A 15784-nucleotide genomic window follows, 5' to 3' on the forward strand; every position below is an offset into this window, starting at 1 on the left:
GTGGGTGAAGTCGCGATCGCATCAAAGCGGTGTTTGATGCTCCTTGGGGTCGCAATTGACGACAAGGTGACTGTCGCCAACCATGTCGACTATCCGTGCAAGAGGGCTTCGACTGCTGTTGCGGCTTTATCGAGGATGATGTCCAACAGTTCCAAGGTGTGTGCCAGTAGACGTAGGCTACTGGCAGGCGTTGCCGTATCTATTCTTAGGTACGGCAGCCCGTCCTGGGCGAGAGCTCTAGGGGTAACCAGATACCTGTGGAAGCTGGAGAGCACGTACCGCTTGATGTGTCTCAGAGTGATATCTGCCTACTGCACGATATCACACGGTGCAGCCTGCTTAATTGTGAGCATGATGCCAGTCGGGCTGGTCATCCAGGAAAACGAGGAATATTTTGAACGCATCAGGGTGACTTCGGTTGCCAGATGACAGCGCTAGTGGGATAACTCTTCTAAAGGTAGGCATAGGTATCGCATAACTGAAAAACAATTAAATTATGCATGCATTCTGGTTATCTGGGTGTTCGTATGTCCTCCACTTCGAATGAAGAGCTATGCTAGACGTTTGCGGTCGGGACACAACCCCGGATATCCCTTATCCCTTGTGCCAAGCGGAGGAGCAGTTTCGACTGCAACCTCTCAGATTGCTTGCACGCTTAAAATCAATAACACAGAGATGTGTTTGCTTCACACAAAACGGACCTAATGCAGAACATCACCTAGATGAGCGACAGTTACACAGGCACAAAAATGCCTCGTACGGTCGTGATAACGGTCCTTTTCAACATGTAAACGTTGTACCGTTTTCAACATGTACAGATTCCTTGTTACATGAGGAACCAAATACTGTTGAAAATGTTGAAATCCAAACTTCAATGAAACCACACGAGCTATTTTTGTGGCTGTGTAAGTGTCGCTCATCTAGGTGATGTTCTGCATTAGGTCCGTTTTGTGTGAAGCAAACATATCTCTGTGTTATTGATTTTAAGCGTGTGCATCTTGCAGAGAATCTGACGCGCCGAGCAGCAGTCGACAAGCATGACTAAGTTGTAATCGGTGAAGCGTGTGTCAGGAGGAGTGGCAGGGTGTGCTAGAGTGAGCACCCAAATAAATCTCAAATTGGTGTGTTAGAGCATGAATCAGGTGGAAGGGTTAGACTCATATGGTGCGTCAGAGAGAGTGTCAGGGTGTGCCAGAGGGTGTGTTAGAGAGAGCACCGAAGTAAGCCTCATACAGGATGAGTGCCTGTATGAGCGTGAATGAGCGAGTACATTAAAAAATGCCTATCCCCCAGAAGTAATGCTGGGAGGCAATTCCTGGGGGAAACAGAGTATTCGCAAAGAGGGTAACTCAAGTAACCTTCCGCTATTTGGGTGGCTTTATTGCGTCAGCCATCTGACAACCCACTCCCTGAGTGATAATTTCAGGTGTCTGTTTGCAGATTTGCTTTCACCCCTCTATAAAAAACAGAAAGTAGAAAGGCCAACACGATGATACTTTTATGCCCAGAGAAGTCGAGACAATTTCCAAACCAAAAATTGCCTAGACCGGCACCGGGAATCGAACCCATCCACCCTCAGCATGGTCGTGCTTTGAAGCACCGCATCTTACATCTTCATAAATTATAACATTCATTAATAGTTTGATACGTAACACGCCAACGCGTACAAAGGGAAATTATGGATACTTCAGAAGGAAGGGTAAAAAGCAAAATTTGCATTAAATCCGTAAGCTTAATAGATTGAGACACTAATGTTTGCTGAAAGGTGCTTAGTTCAAAAGCACACTACACTAACTCTATTGGTCGCATTTATCCACTTTATTTCAAATCGCGAATGGTCTCTCAGTATTCTGCTTGACAGATCCTTTGAAGGAAGCGATCCATAACTGTTTCAGGGATAAACATCAATATTCAAAAAAGTCCGCATTTCAATAAAAACGTCTTTAATCGTAAAAACTCGTTATAAAAAAATATCACTCATTATTCTTCACCGTATCGTGAATCCACTTTATGTACTTTGGAATGTCTACATATACAAACGGCGTTCCGGGCTCCGCATCCAGGATACCGATCGATAGCATCGCCACCTGATAGAATCGGTTGTGGTACTCGACTTCCAGAGCCGAACCCGCCCCACCAATCATCTCGATGGTTTGGTTCAGATAACTGCTGGCGCAAATTTGGCCGTCGTTCAGATTTATCCGGTTCTCGACCAGCTCACGGCACCTGTCGAGCTCCACGTAGCGCATCCAGTACTGCTGGGGCCGGGGTCGACTGGTCCAGAGGGCGTTGTAGACATTCGGCAGGTTGACATTACCAATCTCGAACTTGAGCAGCGGCAGGCAAATGGGTTTCACAGCTGTAACGGGAAAAGCGAACCGGATTATATTTTAAAAGGCGAGTTTGCTAGCGATACTAACTAACTAGAGGAACGGATCAAACTCTTTGTACACAATGGTATGCGAAGCCCATATCATCAGGCAGACTGCTGAATTACTTTTCATACCATCAACTACCACAAAGAATAAATATGATCACCAATTTTTACAAAAGAGTCATTGCAGCATTGTACAAGCTGGACATCAAGACAGCCAACCACCCGTCTCCATCTACCACACAAGAGCCAGCGACCACCTGACAGCAGGGAATCAGTTTTTCTAGGATGCCCATGCGAAACAAGCGACAAAAGAGAGCCAACGACAAAGCTTTATTTTTGCGGAGATAAAAATGACAAAGATCCGACAAATTTTGTCAGCAACAAAAACGAAGATAATTTAGTTGCTAACTTTTCATCCCATTATTTCGCATTATCTTTGCAGCAAATTTCGGTTTTATGCTATCATAGTTTCTGCTTTTATGGAAATATTCAGTAATCTTACTATGATTACAAAATTAGCATCGTATTCTCGAAATATCAGAGCATGCAAGGCAAATGGTTTATGTCATATTGGCTCTGACGAAAGCGAGAAAACAAAATGATGCATTTCTATTTCACCCAGCAAGGGATATAGGACGTTTATTTTAAAATGCTTATTAAAACGTTAAAACACATTTTAGCTGAAAATAGTTCGATTTTTCGGGTTAGAAATGTGATTTTCTTTTAAACAAGCAACACTAGAATTGAATTATTTTGATTAAAAAACATGTGTAGATAAATAGTCTATCATGTAGTTTTTCAAATTTCTAATCCGACTTATTTAAAAGTTTTCAATATATCAATGTTAATAACATTTTAGAAGCATTTTAAAACATACTTCCTATACTTCACCATGTTGAAATACAGTGATTTCACGCACACGTCCGTCTCCGCTAGATGGCAACAGCGCAGCTTCGTCAAAGCGAATAAGGCAAAGACAAAGGTGCTGTTTGAACGAGATGGCGCCACAACATTTAAAGTAAAATGAATTTCCTTGTATGGCCAAATCATCCGATCTCATCAACTACGCATCGCATCAATAAGAAAGTTAGGTCAAAAAGCAACAAATAATTTTTAGATTTTTTGTACCCACGACTTGTTTTACACTTCTAAACAATAAAGGAGATTTCATTGTACCTCCACACTAAATTCCTGCTGCGTAGTCGGAACTCCCAGCCGCTGTCAGATTTAGAACACGGGTCCGAAACCTTACTATAATCCAATGTTATGCGCCAACCGATGCTGCCGATCTGCAAGACAAAGAGAACTTCTACAGTCAACTCAATGCCGTCGTAGATAGAATTCCGAAGGGTGATATCAAGATCTGTTTGGGCGACTTCAATGCGAAGATCGGATCCAACAACTCGAACCATGAGCGCATTATGGGACGCCATGGTCTCGGAGAAATGAGCGAAAACGGAGAGCTGTTCGCAGAATTTTGTGGTAATAACGACATGGTGATCGGGGATCGCACTTCCCTCATCGACGGGTTAACAAGGTCACGTGGGTCTCCCGTGACGGCTTTACAGAAAATCAAATCGACCACAACTGCATCAGCCGAAAATGGAAATGGAGCCTTCTTGATGTACGGAATAAACGTAGTGCCGATATCGCGTCTGATCATCACATCCTCATCGGCGAAATACACCTGCGCATTGCGCGGATTCGTCGGCAGGAGGAAAGAGTTGGACGACGATTCAACACACGCCGACTGAAGAACTGGAGACGCGTGCTGCAGATATTCCGGAAGGTGGCAGCGTGGAAGACCAATGGACCGCCATGGACAATGCCTTCATCGCCACCAGCGAGAACAATCTGGGCGAACTACGCACCCAGAGAAAACAATGGATCACCGATGAGACCTGGAGGAAGATAGAGGAGCGAAGAGAAGCCAAAGCCGCGATAGAGCGATCGAAAACCAGAGGAGCCAAAGTCTTAGCCCGTCAATGATACGCGGCTCTTGAGAAGGAAGTAAAACGCTCATGTCGACGGGACAAGCGAGCGTGGGCAGACTCTCTGGCCGACGAAGGAGAGAGAGCCGCCGCAACCGGGGACATTCGCCTCCTCTACGATATCTCACGACGCTTAAGCGGAGCGAAGATGAATGCAACGATGCCTGTGAAAGACGCGAATGATCAGTTATTGACCGACCCAACTGACCAGCTGAAACGCTGGTTCGAGCACTTCGAACAACTTTTTCAAGTGCCAGCCAGGCCATCACCACCTCGGCATGACCTGCCTAGGATCCGACGTATAACATGCGTCAATACCGAAGCTCCATCACTGCTAGAGATTCAAACAGCCATCCAAAGCATGAAATCGAATAAAGCCCCAGGGGTCGACCGCATATCAGCCGAGATGCTCAAAGCTGACCCCATGACATCCGCTCAACTACTGCATCGTTTATTTCGTAATATCTGGGACACCGCAACTTTTCCGGTCGACTGGATGCAAGGTATCTTAGTGAAGGTACCCAAAAAGGGTGACCTGACTGTATGCGATAACTGGCGAGGCATTATGTTGCTGTGAACCGTTCTCAAAGTTCTATGCAAAATTATCCTAGTCCGGATTCAGGAGAAGATCGATGCGACTCTCTGGCGGCAGCAAGCCGGATTCCGTGCCGGAAGATCCTGTGTGGACCATATTATCACGCTCCGTATCATTCTGGAGCAGGTCAACGAATTCCAAGAGTCCCTTTACCTGGTATTCATTGACTACGAAAAAGCTTTCGACCGTCTCAATCACAAGAATATGTGGGGCGCCCTGAGACGCAAGGGGTTTCCTGAGAAAATCATCGGCCTCATCGAAGCACAGTACGAGGCCTTTTCGTGGAGAGTGCTGCACAATGGGGTCCTGTCCGACCCTATCCGGGTCGTAGCTGGTGTGAGGCAAGGATGTATTCTATCACCGTTACTGTTCCTCATCGTAATCGATGAGATTCTGGTAGATGCGATTGACCGTGAACCAAACCGCGGGCTGTTATGGCAGCCTATAACCATGGAGCACCTAAACGACTTCGAATTGGCAGATGACGTTGCACTCCTCGCGCAACGGCGCTCTGATATGCAGAGTAAGCTCAACGACCTTGCCGAGCGCATCTCTTCGGCAGGTTTAGTCATCAACGGCAACAAAACCAAATCGTTGGATGTAAACACGGTGACTCCTTCCAGTTTCACAGTATCCGGGCAACCAGTGGAGAATGTTGAAAGCTTCCAATATCTTGGTAGCCAAATGGCGTCAGACGGCGGTACCAAGATCGACATAGGCGCACGGATCAAGAAAGCAAGGGCTGCCTTTGCGAGTTTAAGAAATATCTGGAAAAACAGGCAGATAAGTGAACGCACCAAAATACGAATTTTCAACACTAACGTGAAATCTGTGCTGCTATACGCTAGCGAAACATGGTGTGTATCAGTGGAGAACACTCAACGGCTGCAGGTGTTCATTAACAGATGCCTGCGGTATATAATTCGGGCCTGGTGGACTCACAACTGGATCTCAAACAACGAGCTCCATCGTCGTTGTCACCAGAGGCCGATAGCAACAGAAATTCGGAATCGGAAGTGGGGCTGGGTCGGCCACACTCTACGTAGGGGCGGAAACAAAATCTGTAAACAAGCATTAGACTGGAACCCAGCGGGACATCGCAGCAGAGGCAGACCCAGAGGCTCATGGCGGCGAAGCCTCAATAAAGAAATAAAAGAAGTCGACCGAAATCTAACCTGGCAACAGGTTAAAGCGATAGCCGGGCAACGCTCAGGATGGAGATCTTTCAAGTCAGCCCTTTGCACCACCGGAGGTGTACAGGATCCATAAGTAAGTAAGTAAGCCCAGCCGCTCAGCCGTTTGTAAACCCGTCCTCTAAGATTTGTCTGAGACGTTGAGACCTCCGATCGGACCTTTTGGGACCTCTCGGGACCTCAAAACGTTGGAGCAAGTCGTGATTTTCATACAAATTGCGTGGTTGGTGCTCACTAGCTCGATGTTCATGCTGATATAAGTAAAATATTTCGGGATTTTCTTGGCATGCAGTCTTAATTCCAGAGTCAAAACAGGGTTTTGGGCAATTGTATTTTGCCTTCTTCAATGGGAGAATAGTGGTCTGTTTTTTGTCAAAATACAATTGCCGAAACGTCGGACAGTAGTAAAACCCTGTTTTGACTCTGGAGTTAAGACTGCATGCCAAGAAAATCCCGAAATATCTAAATTACAGTCGATCCATCATCATATAAGTAAAATATTTCGGAATCCTGAAGATTTAAAAAGTTGCCGTCTTCTACAAATTTGTTCAAGAGGTCAAAACGAAACTGTTGCAAATCATATTATTTCGGAACTCATCCGCTTGGCGGCGCTAGTGTATATGAGAATACTCAATGGGTTAGATATTGTAAGTTTTGGAAAGTTGTCATCTTCTACAAATTTGATTAGAAAGAGGTCAAAAAGAAACTGTAGCAAATCATATTATCCATTGGCGTAACTAATGGAGAATTCTAGGGGGGGCTAACTTTTTTTATTTTTCTAATTTTTCACTCAAAACAATTAAGTTATCGTTTTCGCTCAATGCTCAAAACAACTGATATATATTGTTCGCAAGTTGGCCGACCAAACAAACATTGACATATTAACGTACAACACATTCATTGATGACTTGAACAATATAAATTATGGTCCACGACACTCAACCTAAAAAAATAGAAATGTCGTGGGAAAATCATAGGAGCCTTAGCAAAGCAAAATGAGTCTGTGGATTTTTATAATCCATCCAACAGCATTCCAAGTTCTTTCTCATTTAAATCTTAATTACCTCTCTTTAAAATCCGAGGGATTTGCCAAAACTTTGTCGAAAATAAACAAAATTGAATATTTTCAAGAAATAGCAACATTCCGAAATCCCTAGAACACATTACCAGACAAATTGGAAATGGTGAATTCGATACATGCATATGATACAACACATTTTTGATCCTGCGCCTTATAGGTCTATTTTGAAAGCGTGAGATCACAATTGTTTTCCACAAAACTTCAAGAAAACTTGAAAATTTTAAAATATTGCTCATTTGCTGAGAAATTTCATTTATAAAATCAGGATTTATTTGAAATTCTTCGGTCACCTAAGCATGCTGAAGTCTTCAAGCCAAATAGATCATCATACGTTGATATAATTTGAAAAGATTGCCAAATTGGCTAAGGCTTAGTTTCATGTTCTTGAAAAATAATCATATTCAGACAAACACACAAAATTCTGATGATGATCACAATCCAGAGACCTATTACGACCTGTAAAAAATTTCAACTACACAGTAAACAATATATTATGTATCTGATTCTAAATTTCGAACACAATATATTATCTTTGTGGCAAAATTGTAACATAATTTGAAAAATTGTTGTTTAAAGTAGTGTTATTTTCTTATATTAATTTAGATATTTTACATCCGGCATGAAATTTCTAACACATGTTGTTGAAGAAATTTAAAACATTATAACATATGTTGATATAATTTTGATATGGTCTTCATCATGAGGTATAGCCCCCGAATCAGTTTATTATCGTAACAGATTCCGAAAAACGTCTCTCGCAGTATGCTACCTATCTAGAGAGCGAGCTAGAGAGAATACAGACATGAAAGTGAAAGATTTTGTCATTCTTACCATGTGGTTTTCGCAAAAAAAAAATATAGTTTTAGCAGGAATTTGTAAATCGCAAAGTGGTGTTGAATTACTCGAAATTCAAAAACCTGATAAACAGATTCAACAGATTTGAAAAGAGGGAAGATGAATATTATTCAATATCTGTAGTTAAGCTCAGACAGCTAGATATGTGCAATACTTATGCAAAGTAGAAGATGTTTCACCAGCGACGACAGCGACAGTCTTCCTCTGTAGTTTTTTTATTATCAGACTAAGGCCGAAGTGGCCTGTGCTGCACATAAAAGTTTTCTCCATTCAGCTCGGTCCATGGCTGCACTTCGCCATCCACGCAGTCTGCGGAGGGTCCGCAAATCGGTCCTGATCGATCCACCTTGTCCGCTGTGCACCTCGCCTTTTTGCTCCCGTCAGATCGTTGTCGAGAACCATTTTCACCGGATTACTGTTCGACATTCTGGCTACGTGCCCGGCCCACCGCAGTCTTCCAATTTTCGCGGTGTGAACGATGGATGGTTCTCCCATCAGCTGATGCAACTCGTGGTTCATTCGCCTCCTCCACGTACCGTCCGCCATCTGCACCCCACCATAGATGGTATGCAACACTTTCCTTTCAAAAACTCCCAGTGCGCGTTGGTCCTCTACGAGCATCGTCCAGGTCTTGTGTCCGTAGAGAACTACCGGTCTTATAAGCGTTTTGTAGATAGTCAGTTTGGTACGGCGGCGAACTCTATTCGATCGAAGCGTTTTGCGGAGTCCAAAGTACGTAAGATTTCCAGCCATGATGCGTCTCCGAATTTCTCTGCTGGTATCGTTATCGAAGGTCACCAATGAGTCCAACTACACGAATTCTTCAACCACCTCGATTTCGTCACCACCAATACAAACTCGTGGTGGGTGGTTTACGTTGTCCTCTCTTGAGCCTCTTCCTATCATGTACTTCGTCTTCAACGTATTTATGACTAGTCCGATCCGTTTAGCTTCGCTTTCAGTATGATGTAGGCTTCCTCCATCTTCTCAAAGTTACGTGCCATAATATCAGTGTCGTCGGCGAAACCAAATAACTGGACGGAGTTCGTGAAAATCGTACCACTCGTGTCGATCCCTGTCCTTCGTATTACTCCCTCCAAAGCGATGTTGAATAGCAGACACAAAATACCATCACCTTGCCGTAACCCTCTGCGCGTTTCGAAGGGACTCGAGAATGCCCCTGAAACTCGAGCTACGCACATCACCCGATCCATCGTCACCTTGATCAACCGTATCAGTTTTCCGGAAATATGTTTTCGTGCCTTAGCTGCCATAGTTGGTCCCGATCGATTGTATCACATGCTGCTTTGAAGTCGAAAAATAGATGATGTGTGGACACGTTGTATTCGCGGCATTTCTGCAATACCTGACGTACGGTGAGTACCTGATCTGTGGTAGAGTGATCGCCAATAAATCCCGTCTGGTACTTCCCCACGAACTCTCTTGCAATTACTGTTGGTCGGCGGCAGCTTATCGCCCCTTTTGTAGATGGGACACATGACACCTTCCATCCACTCCTGCGGCAGAACCTCATCCTCCCAAACCTTGGTAGTTACCCAGTGCATCGCTCTAGCCAGTACCTAACCACCATGTTTAAACAGCTATCCTGGAAGTTGATCAACTCCAGGGGCTTTGTTGTTTTTCAGCCGGCCGATCTCCTCCTGGATTTCCTGGAGATTCGGACTCGGAAGTCGTATGTCCTGCGCACGTGCTCTCAGGTTCATTACCATACCGCCATCGTTGTCTGCCACATTGCCCACATTCAGATGCTCTTCGTAGTGCTGCCGCCACCTTTGGATCACCTCACGCTCGTTTGTTAGAAGGTTCCCGTTTATGCCCTTACACATATCGGGCTGTGACACGTGGCCCTTACGTGAACGGTTTAACTTCTCATTGTACTTTCGTGCGTTATTAGCGTGGTACAGTTGCTCCGCCTCTGCACGGTCTCGATCTTCCTGATGGCGCTTTTTCTTTTGAAAAATCGAGTTTTGTCTATTCCGCACCTGTTTGTATCGTTCCTTGTTCGGTGTTGCAAGAATCTCGCCCAGGCTGCATTCTTCTCTTCCACTAACTGCTCACATTCGCCGTCATACCAGTCGTTGCTCTGATCCGGGGGCACCGTGCCAAGTGCAGCGGTTGTGGTGCTTCCTATGGCGGATCAAATATCCCATCTTCAAGAGATGCTGCGCCTAGCTGCTCTTCCGTTGGCCACTTCCAGCTGCTGTGCGTAGTCTTGGGATAATCTACCGTCTTGTTTGGCTGCGGCCGCCGACCGACGCGTGTTGTACACCGTCGAGAGCTTTGATCGCAGACATACTGCAACGAGGTAGTGATCGGATTCAATATTCGCTGTAAGTGCGGACATTCGTGATGTCGGAGAAGAATTTTACCGTCGATTAGAACGGGGTCGATTTGGTTTTCCATTTCTTGATTAGGTGATTTCTATGGATATTCTTGCAGGGGAAGAAATTGCTTCGAACTACCGCAGAAGGCTGCAAAGTTTACGCACCGTTGGCCGTTGTCGTTCGATGCGGTAGCCAGACTATCCGGTCCGATTACCGGTCTATACATTTCCTCTTTTTCTACCTGAGCGTTCGTGTTGCCGATGACGATTTTGACGTCCCGCAGTGGGCATCCATCGTATGTCTGCTCCAGCTGTGCACAGAACGCTTCTTTCTCGTCGTTAGGTTTCCCTTAGAGTGGGCAGTGAACGTTGATGTTGCTATAGTTGAAGAAACGGCCTTTTATCCTCAGTATGCAAATCCTTGCGTTGATTGGCTGCCACCCAATCACGCATTGGCGCACCTTGCCCAGCACTATGAAGCAGACGTCGGGATGTAACTCATCGTAGATTATCCTGTCGCAACCTGCAAAGCCTAGCGATTTGCAGTTCCATGTTCCCAGTTTTACAATCGTGATCCTTTATTCGTCGCCTAGGTCGTTGCCGATTGTATCGAGTCGTGTTATCTTCTATGTCGTTCGTAATGGTTGTTTTTGAAGGCGGGTTAATGGGCCTGTGTAAATCTCCTGTCTCGTCGGAGGGCCGTCGTGTCAGGTCTGTTAAGCGTCCCACCTAACACCAGAACTTGGGCTTGTGTGCTTTGAGCGGCACACGGTCGCTTTGGTGGAACCTACATGCGGATACATGCAGCTTTTTATATAAGTTTAACAGAGCCCACTGTCAAACCCCACCACATCCTAGGCAGGCACCACAACTCGCAGATGGCCTGGGGAGGGATCGTCAAGCCCTTGGAGATAGTCCCTGTTGTCCCAGATTCAGTAAATCATTCATCAAATCAACATGTTATCATCCAAGCCCAATCGTTCCGTACTCCATTGCCGACCTTTGATGGCCATTACGAGTCATGGCCATGCTTCAAGTCGATGTTTCAAGATCAAGGCATAGGGGAGACTGTTTAGACTTGATCCTCTTTTCTGATTTCCGATGTATCACAGCCAAAAATAAATAAACATACGCGATTTCCACACAGACTCTCTAAGAAATATAGTATTTAACTTTACTGATGTATGACAGTCCTTAAATTATTGTTGTTATTGATACAAAATCGATTTTCTAGAGTGCTGTCAAAAGTCTACTTTTAAAATATTCGGGGGAAATTGTTTTGATACAATTAGAAAGGTGCCCTCCGATTTTTTTAAAAATATTTTTCCTTCAAAATATTCGGAATTTTCGAATTGCTGTGCGTATACATGAACAATTTTTGTTATTGAATTCGACAGCACATGCAATTTTCTAATTTGGGGAGACTTGATCCCCTTTCAATGATATCTACGCAATAAATAATGTTTCCTGCAAACCCTTCATCAAATCTGTCGAATCTACAAAAAAATTAGAAGCCTGAGAATAGATTTATATTTTTTGAATTTTTCCGCCAAATTTTTGTATGGGTGACTAATGTGTGATCAAGTGTCCCCGTATTGAGGCAATAACTTCAAATCCAAATATCCTAAAACTTTGATGGAATGTTGACATTTCCACCAGTACAAAATATTAGGCACATTTATGGCTTTGTGCTGTGGAAAAAACGAAAGCATTTGGTCATTGTTATGAAAAGTTATTCAAATTTTGCGTGGCCAATAAAAAAATCTTTAGGAAGGTCAAAACATACAAACCGCCCTGTAGAATAAATAAGGTTGTCAATCCAAAAAATAACTCACCACATAAAGGTCATTTGTCTAGAGGATCTATACTAAAAAATACGCTAGAACAAAACTACTTTAGTTCTCGATAAAACAGGGGGTGATCAAGTCTCCCCGGGGATCAAGTCTACCCACCTTCCCCCTTCGATCAAACGATTCTGATGCAGTCAAGATGTATCACATGGAGAATTTATTGAAGTGTGAGGAAGGAGTAATTGATATCGAAACGATACAAAACACCTGAGCTTGGGACAATTTGAAGGAATGTTTTGAAACCAAAGGCTGAGAATGAAATCACATATCATTACTCTGCTCAATATGAAGAAGGTTTCAAGAAAGTCGTCGAAAGATCTCCGTAATCTCATCGCTGAATGCACCCACCATGTGGACAATCTTCAAAAACTAAACCAGCGTGTGACAGGAGTATTTCAACTGTTTGTGTGACCCTACTGACACGTGCCTTAGACGATCAAACCCACGAAATTTAGGAAGCATCTATCAACCAAACGGAACTTCGTGATTTTGGAACGTCGTGAACCAATAATTCCTACAACAGCTTTGATGTCAAATTTCAAAACCTCAAACTTCAAATATGGATCGTCAGGTGCTGCACCAGCGACACCCGAATATGCGTGCGATTTTTGTTCCGGCAAACATCAGAATTTCAAATGTCCAACAATCCAGAAGATGACTGTAGAGCAGCGTCAAGATAAGCTGAAGGAGCTGAATCTTTGCTTCAATTGTTGGAAGATGACACTGTGTCAGTGCATCATATCTAGGGGTGGTGAAAATTAGCGATTTCGCGGAAGCCGCGAAATCCGCGAAATTTGATGTTAGCCGCAAAATTTAAACATTTTCGCGGAAAACCGCGAAATTAACCTTTCCCGTCAATAATTCTATTCCATTCTAATGCCTCAGTCGATTTAAGGAGATTATAGACAAACTAGCCGGCGTTGATAAAGAAAGTGTACCATTGCCCCCTACATATGATATCCTAGCGACAAATGTTCCATGAAACATCACACTTTAGTCTATCACGTGCGACGAGACAAGCCGGAAGGAAGAACTATGGTATCAATAGCATCAACTGAAATAGATCTAGTGCAGCCAGCAGGAGAGAGGCCTGTAACTGCATCTATGTCTGTGGCGAAGCATATCAAGCTCGAGCATTGTTAGATTCTAGATCTCAAATCAATTTATCATCGGAATCCTTATTGAAGAAATTGAATCTTCTAAAACAATCGACTAACGTTCCCGTCATTGGCGATGGAGGTGCGAAATCCCACATACGTCATCAAGTGGTGGTGAGAATGACGTCCAGCTATAACAATTTATCTGCCTACGTTGGTTGCATGATCACACCAAAGTTAACCGGATCCGTACTATCAGCAGATGTTCAAGTGAAGCCGGGAAAAATGCTAGTGAACATGAACAATTTGAAGTACATTTCCAACGTACTCTTTGCTTAAAATATATAAAGGTAGCTACTACAGATTGGCAAACCCTATCCACCCAACATTTATGATATTTGTAGCTTCCTCCAAATTATCCTTAAAAAATTATATTATCCTTATAAGGACTGTTCAGTTTAATGAGAGGACACTTTTACATAACGATATTATACAGACAGATTGGTCAATTTCGATGGAGTTTGCTTTATTGCATACTATAATACACTGTCAATCAACCGTAATTTTTGAAAAGAGATAAAACAGTTTAGATCCAACAAAATGGTGCCTACTGTCAAAGCTTCACGAATTTCGCTTAAACATAAGCTTACCAACAGAATTTTTTATAAGCAAAATTGGCAGTTTGTAAAAAAATTGTAAATCGGCAAAAATCATCAATAAGATCGGAAAGAAACACACTGTCAATGATGTGTCGATATCTAGAAACAGTAGAGCCTGTGGCAGCCCGAAAACGGAATATAAACGGTTGGAGCTGTTGAAAATCCAATAAATTGAGATTGTTATGAATATCGCAAATTTCTAAGTTAGAATTGTTTCGTTGATAATTCGATTTCATTTCTAGAAGGTCAGATAATATATTCAACGAAAAGAAAACAGATTTCGAAAAAGATTGAAGGTTTTAAAATCATCGACAATACAAAGTGTCCTCTTTATAAATTGAACAGTCCTTATAGGCTCGATGCCCACGCAGTGTCTTTTTAACGGTGCATGTATTGCCGAGCCGGACACCTGTTTTCTTCAACGCAATGTTCACTCAGCTTTAACAAAACGCTACGTGGGCATCGCCCCTGATTCTAAATATTTCGAATGAGCTTCATATAAACCAATAATACTCACAATCACTCAGCAAGGCTTCCTGGTCCAACACCACTATCGCCAAATCATTCTTAAAGGATTCCGAGTCGTACTCTTCATGTTGAATCATCTTACTCACTTTTCGCCGCTGCACCGGGTTCGAACATTTGACCTGCTCGCAGTCTTGGTCCGTGCCAAGATCATACTCGCCCAAACTGATGAAAGTCCTACAAAACAAAAGCAGTATCGTTATCAACAAGCTACGCGCATGACCTGACCTCAACCCCTCTCTCATATTATCTGTAATTCTCTTTCACTTGCAAATTCATCCAGCCTTGGAGCTGGTACACTTTTGGAAACTCACTCATCCTGAGCAATATTGCTGGCGCAAACAGCCGACGTTAGAACATGCTTCGTCGTGATCAATGTCCCATGGCAGAAGTGAACCTGTTCATCCGGATAGTAGAACAGCACCAGCCAGGGAGATTCCTGAAGGCGGCCCTCCGGGGGGCGATCGCGATCCTGATCATATGCCGTACAACCACAGTTCTTGTTCAGCACATCGCTCAACTCCAGTTGAGCAATATCCGGGAAATGAAATGCTGAAATGCATATGTTTGGAAACTATTAAACTATTCTTAGTGTGTTTCGGGTTTTTATCCCTACAAGTCGGATCGCGCTCACAATATCCAAACTTTCCAACGGCCAAAAAGATAAACAACGCACACACGAACACGGTTCTACCCATCATAACAAAACCTTTTCTGAAATTACTACGCAGAAGTGGGTTGTTCTCCCTACCACCGTCGACGGCAAACTAAACAGCCGGTTGCACGATCGCTTCGAAACCAATATTTCCAACATATTCTTATCAATTCGGTTTGTCCCAACACGATTAACGCGCGACCCACTAGCAATGGTAAGCGGTCGCACTAACTACACGACCGTCCAGACAGCCGGCGAACGGGAATCCCCCGTGCGAACCTGAAATTGAAATCCCTTACCACAAACTGTAACGGCTAGCAATGTGTACTTATCTGCAGCTGGTTGAGTGTACCGATAGTTTATTACTCATGCCGTTACAGCAACGACAACAAATCGACAACAACCGATCACGATCTATTTCATCGGCGATCAATGGCTTCAGTGGGAGTAGGGAACTCATATTACAAACTGGAAAAGGGGACTGATTACAGGCATGTTTCGATTTTTGAAGGTTTTTTTTCAGTACCGTGTTATAAAAAGCTCATCATCAGCAAAAAATGTA

The 15784-nt window shown here is 43.6% G+C and overlaps 1 protein-coding gene across 2 annotated transcripts; it reads right to left on the reverse strand.

Moving 5' to 3' along the window:
* Positions 1-1926: 1926 nt before the first annotated feature.
* Positions 1927-15534, reverse strand: LOC134223390 (serine protease 7-like). 2 transcript variants are annotated; one of them, XM_062702629.1, is made up of 4 exons: positions 15202-15534; positions 14882-15119; positions 14560-14744; positions 1927-2359 (listed from the first exon to the last, which is right to left on the reverse strand). In XM_062702629.1, exons 1-4 carry the CDS (start codon positions 15266-15268, stop codon positions 1974-1976), a joined length of 876 nt encoding a protein of 291 aa, XP_062558613.1. In that variant the 5' UTR covers positions 15269-15534; the 3' UTR covers positions 1927-1973. The 2 variants fall into 2 exon arrangements, with proteins under 2 accessions (XP_062558613.1, XP_062558545.1); XM_062702561.1 differs by having other exon boundaries at positions 15184-15531.
* Between the last annotated feature and the right edge of the window lie 250 nt (positions 15535-15784).

Source organism: Armigeres subalbatus, chromosome 1 (assembly GCF_024139115.2).
Source record: "Armigeres subalbatus isolate Guangzhou_Male chromosome 1, GZ_Asu_2, whole genome shotgun sequence".
Classification (NCBI taxonomy): Eukaryota; Metazoa; Arthropoda; class Insecta; order Diptera; family Culicidae; genus Armigeres; species Armigeres subalbatus.

Excerpts from the sequence above, each read along its gene's own strand:
- LOC134223390 (XM_062702561.1), bottom strand. The coding sequence starts at position 15,268 with ATGATGGGTAGAACCGTGTTCGTGTGTGCGTTGTTTATCTTTTTGGCC. Across the intron at positions 15,120-15,183 it reads TTGTGAGCGCGATCCGACTT|CATTTCATTTCCCGGATATT; the intron begins GTAGGGATAAAA and ends TATGCATTTCAG. Across the intron at positions 14,745-14,881 it reads AGCAATATTGCTCAGGATGA|GACTTTCATCAGTTTGGGCG; the intron begins GTGAGTTTCCAA and ends TTTGTTTTGTAG.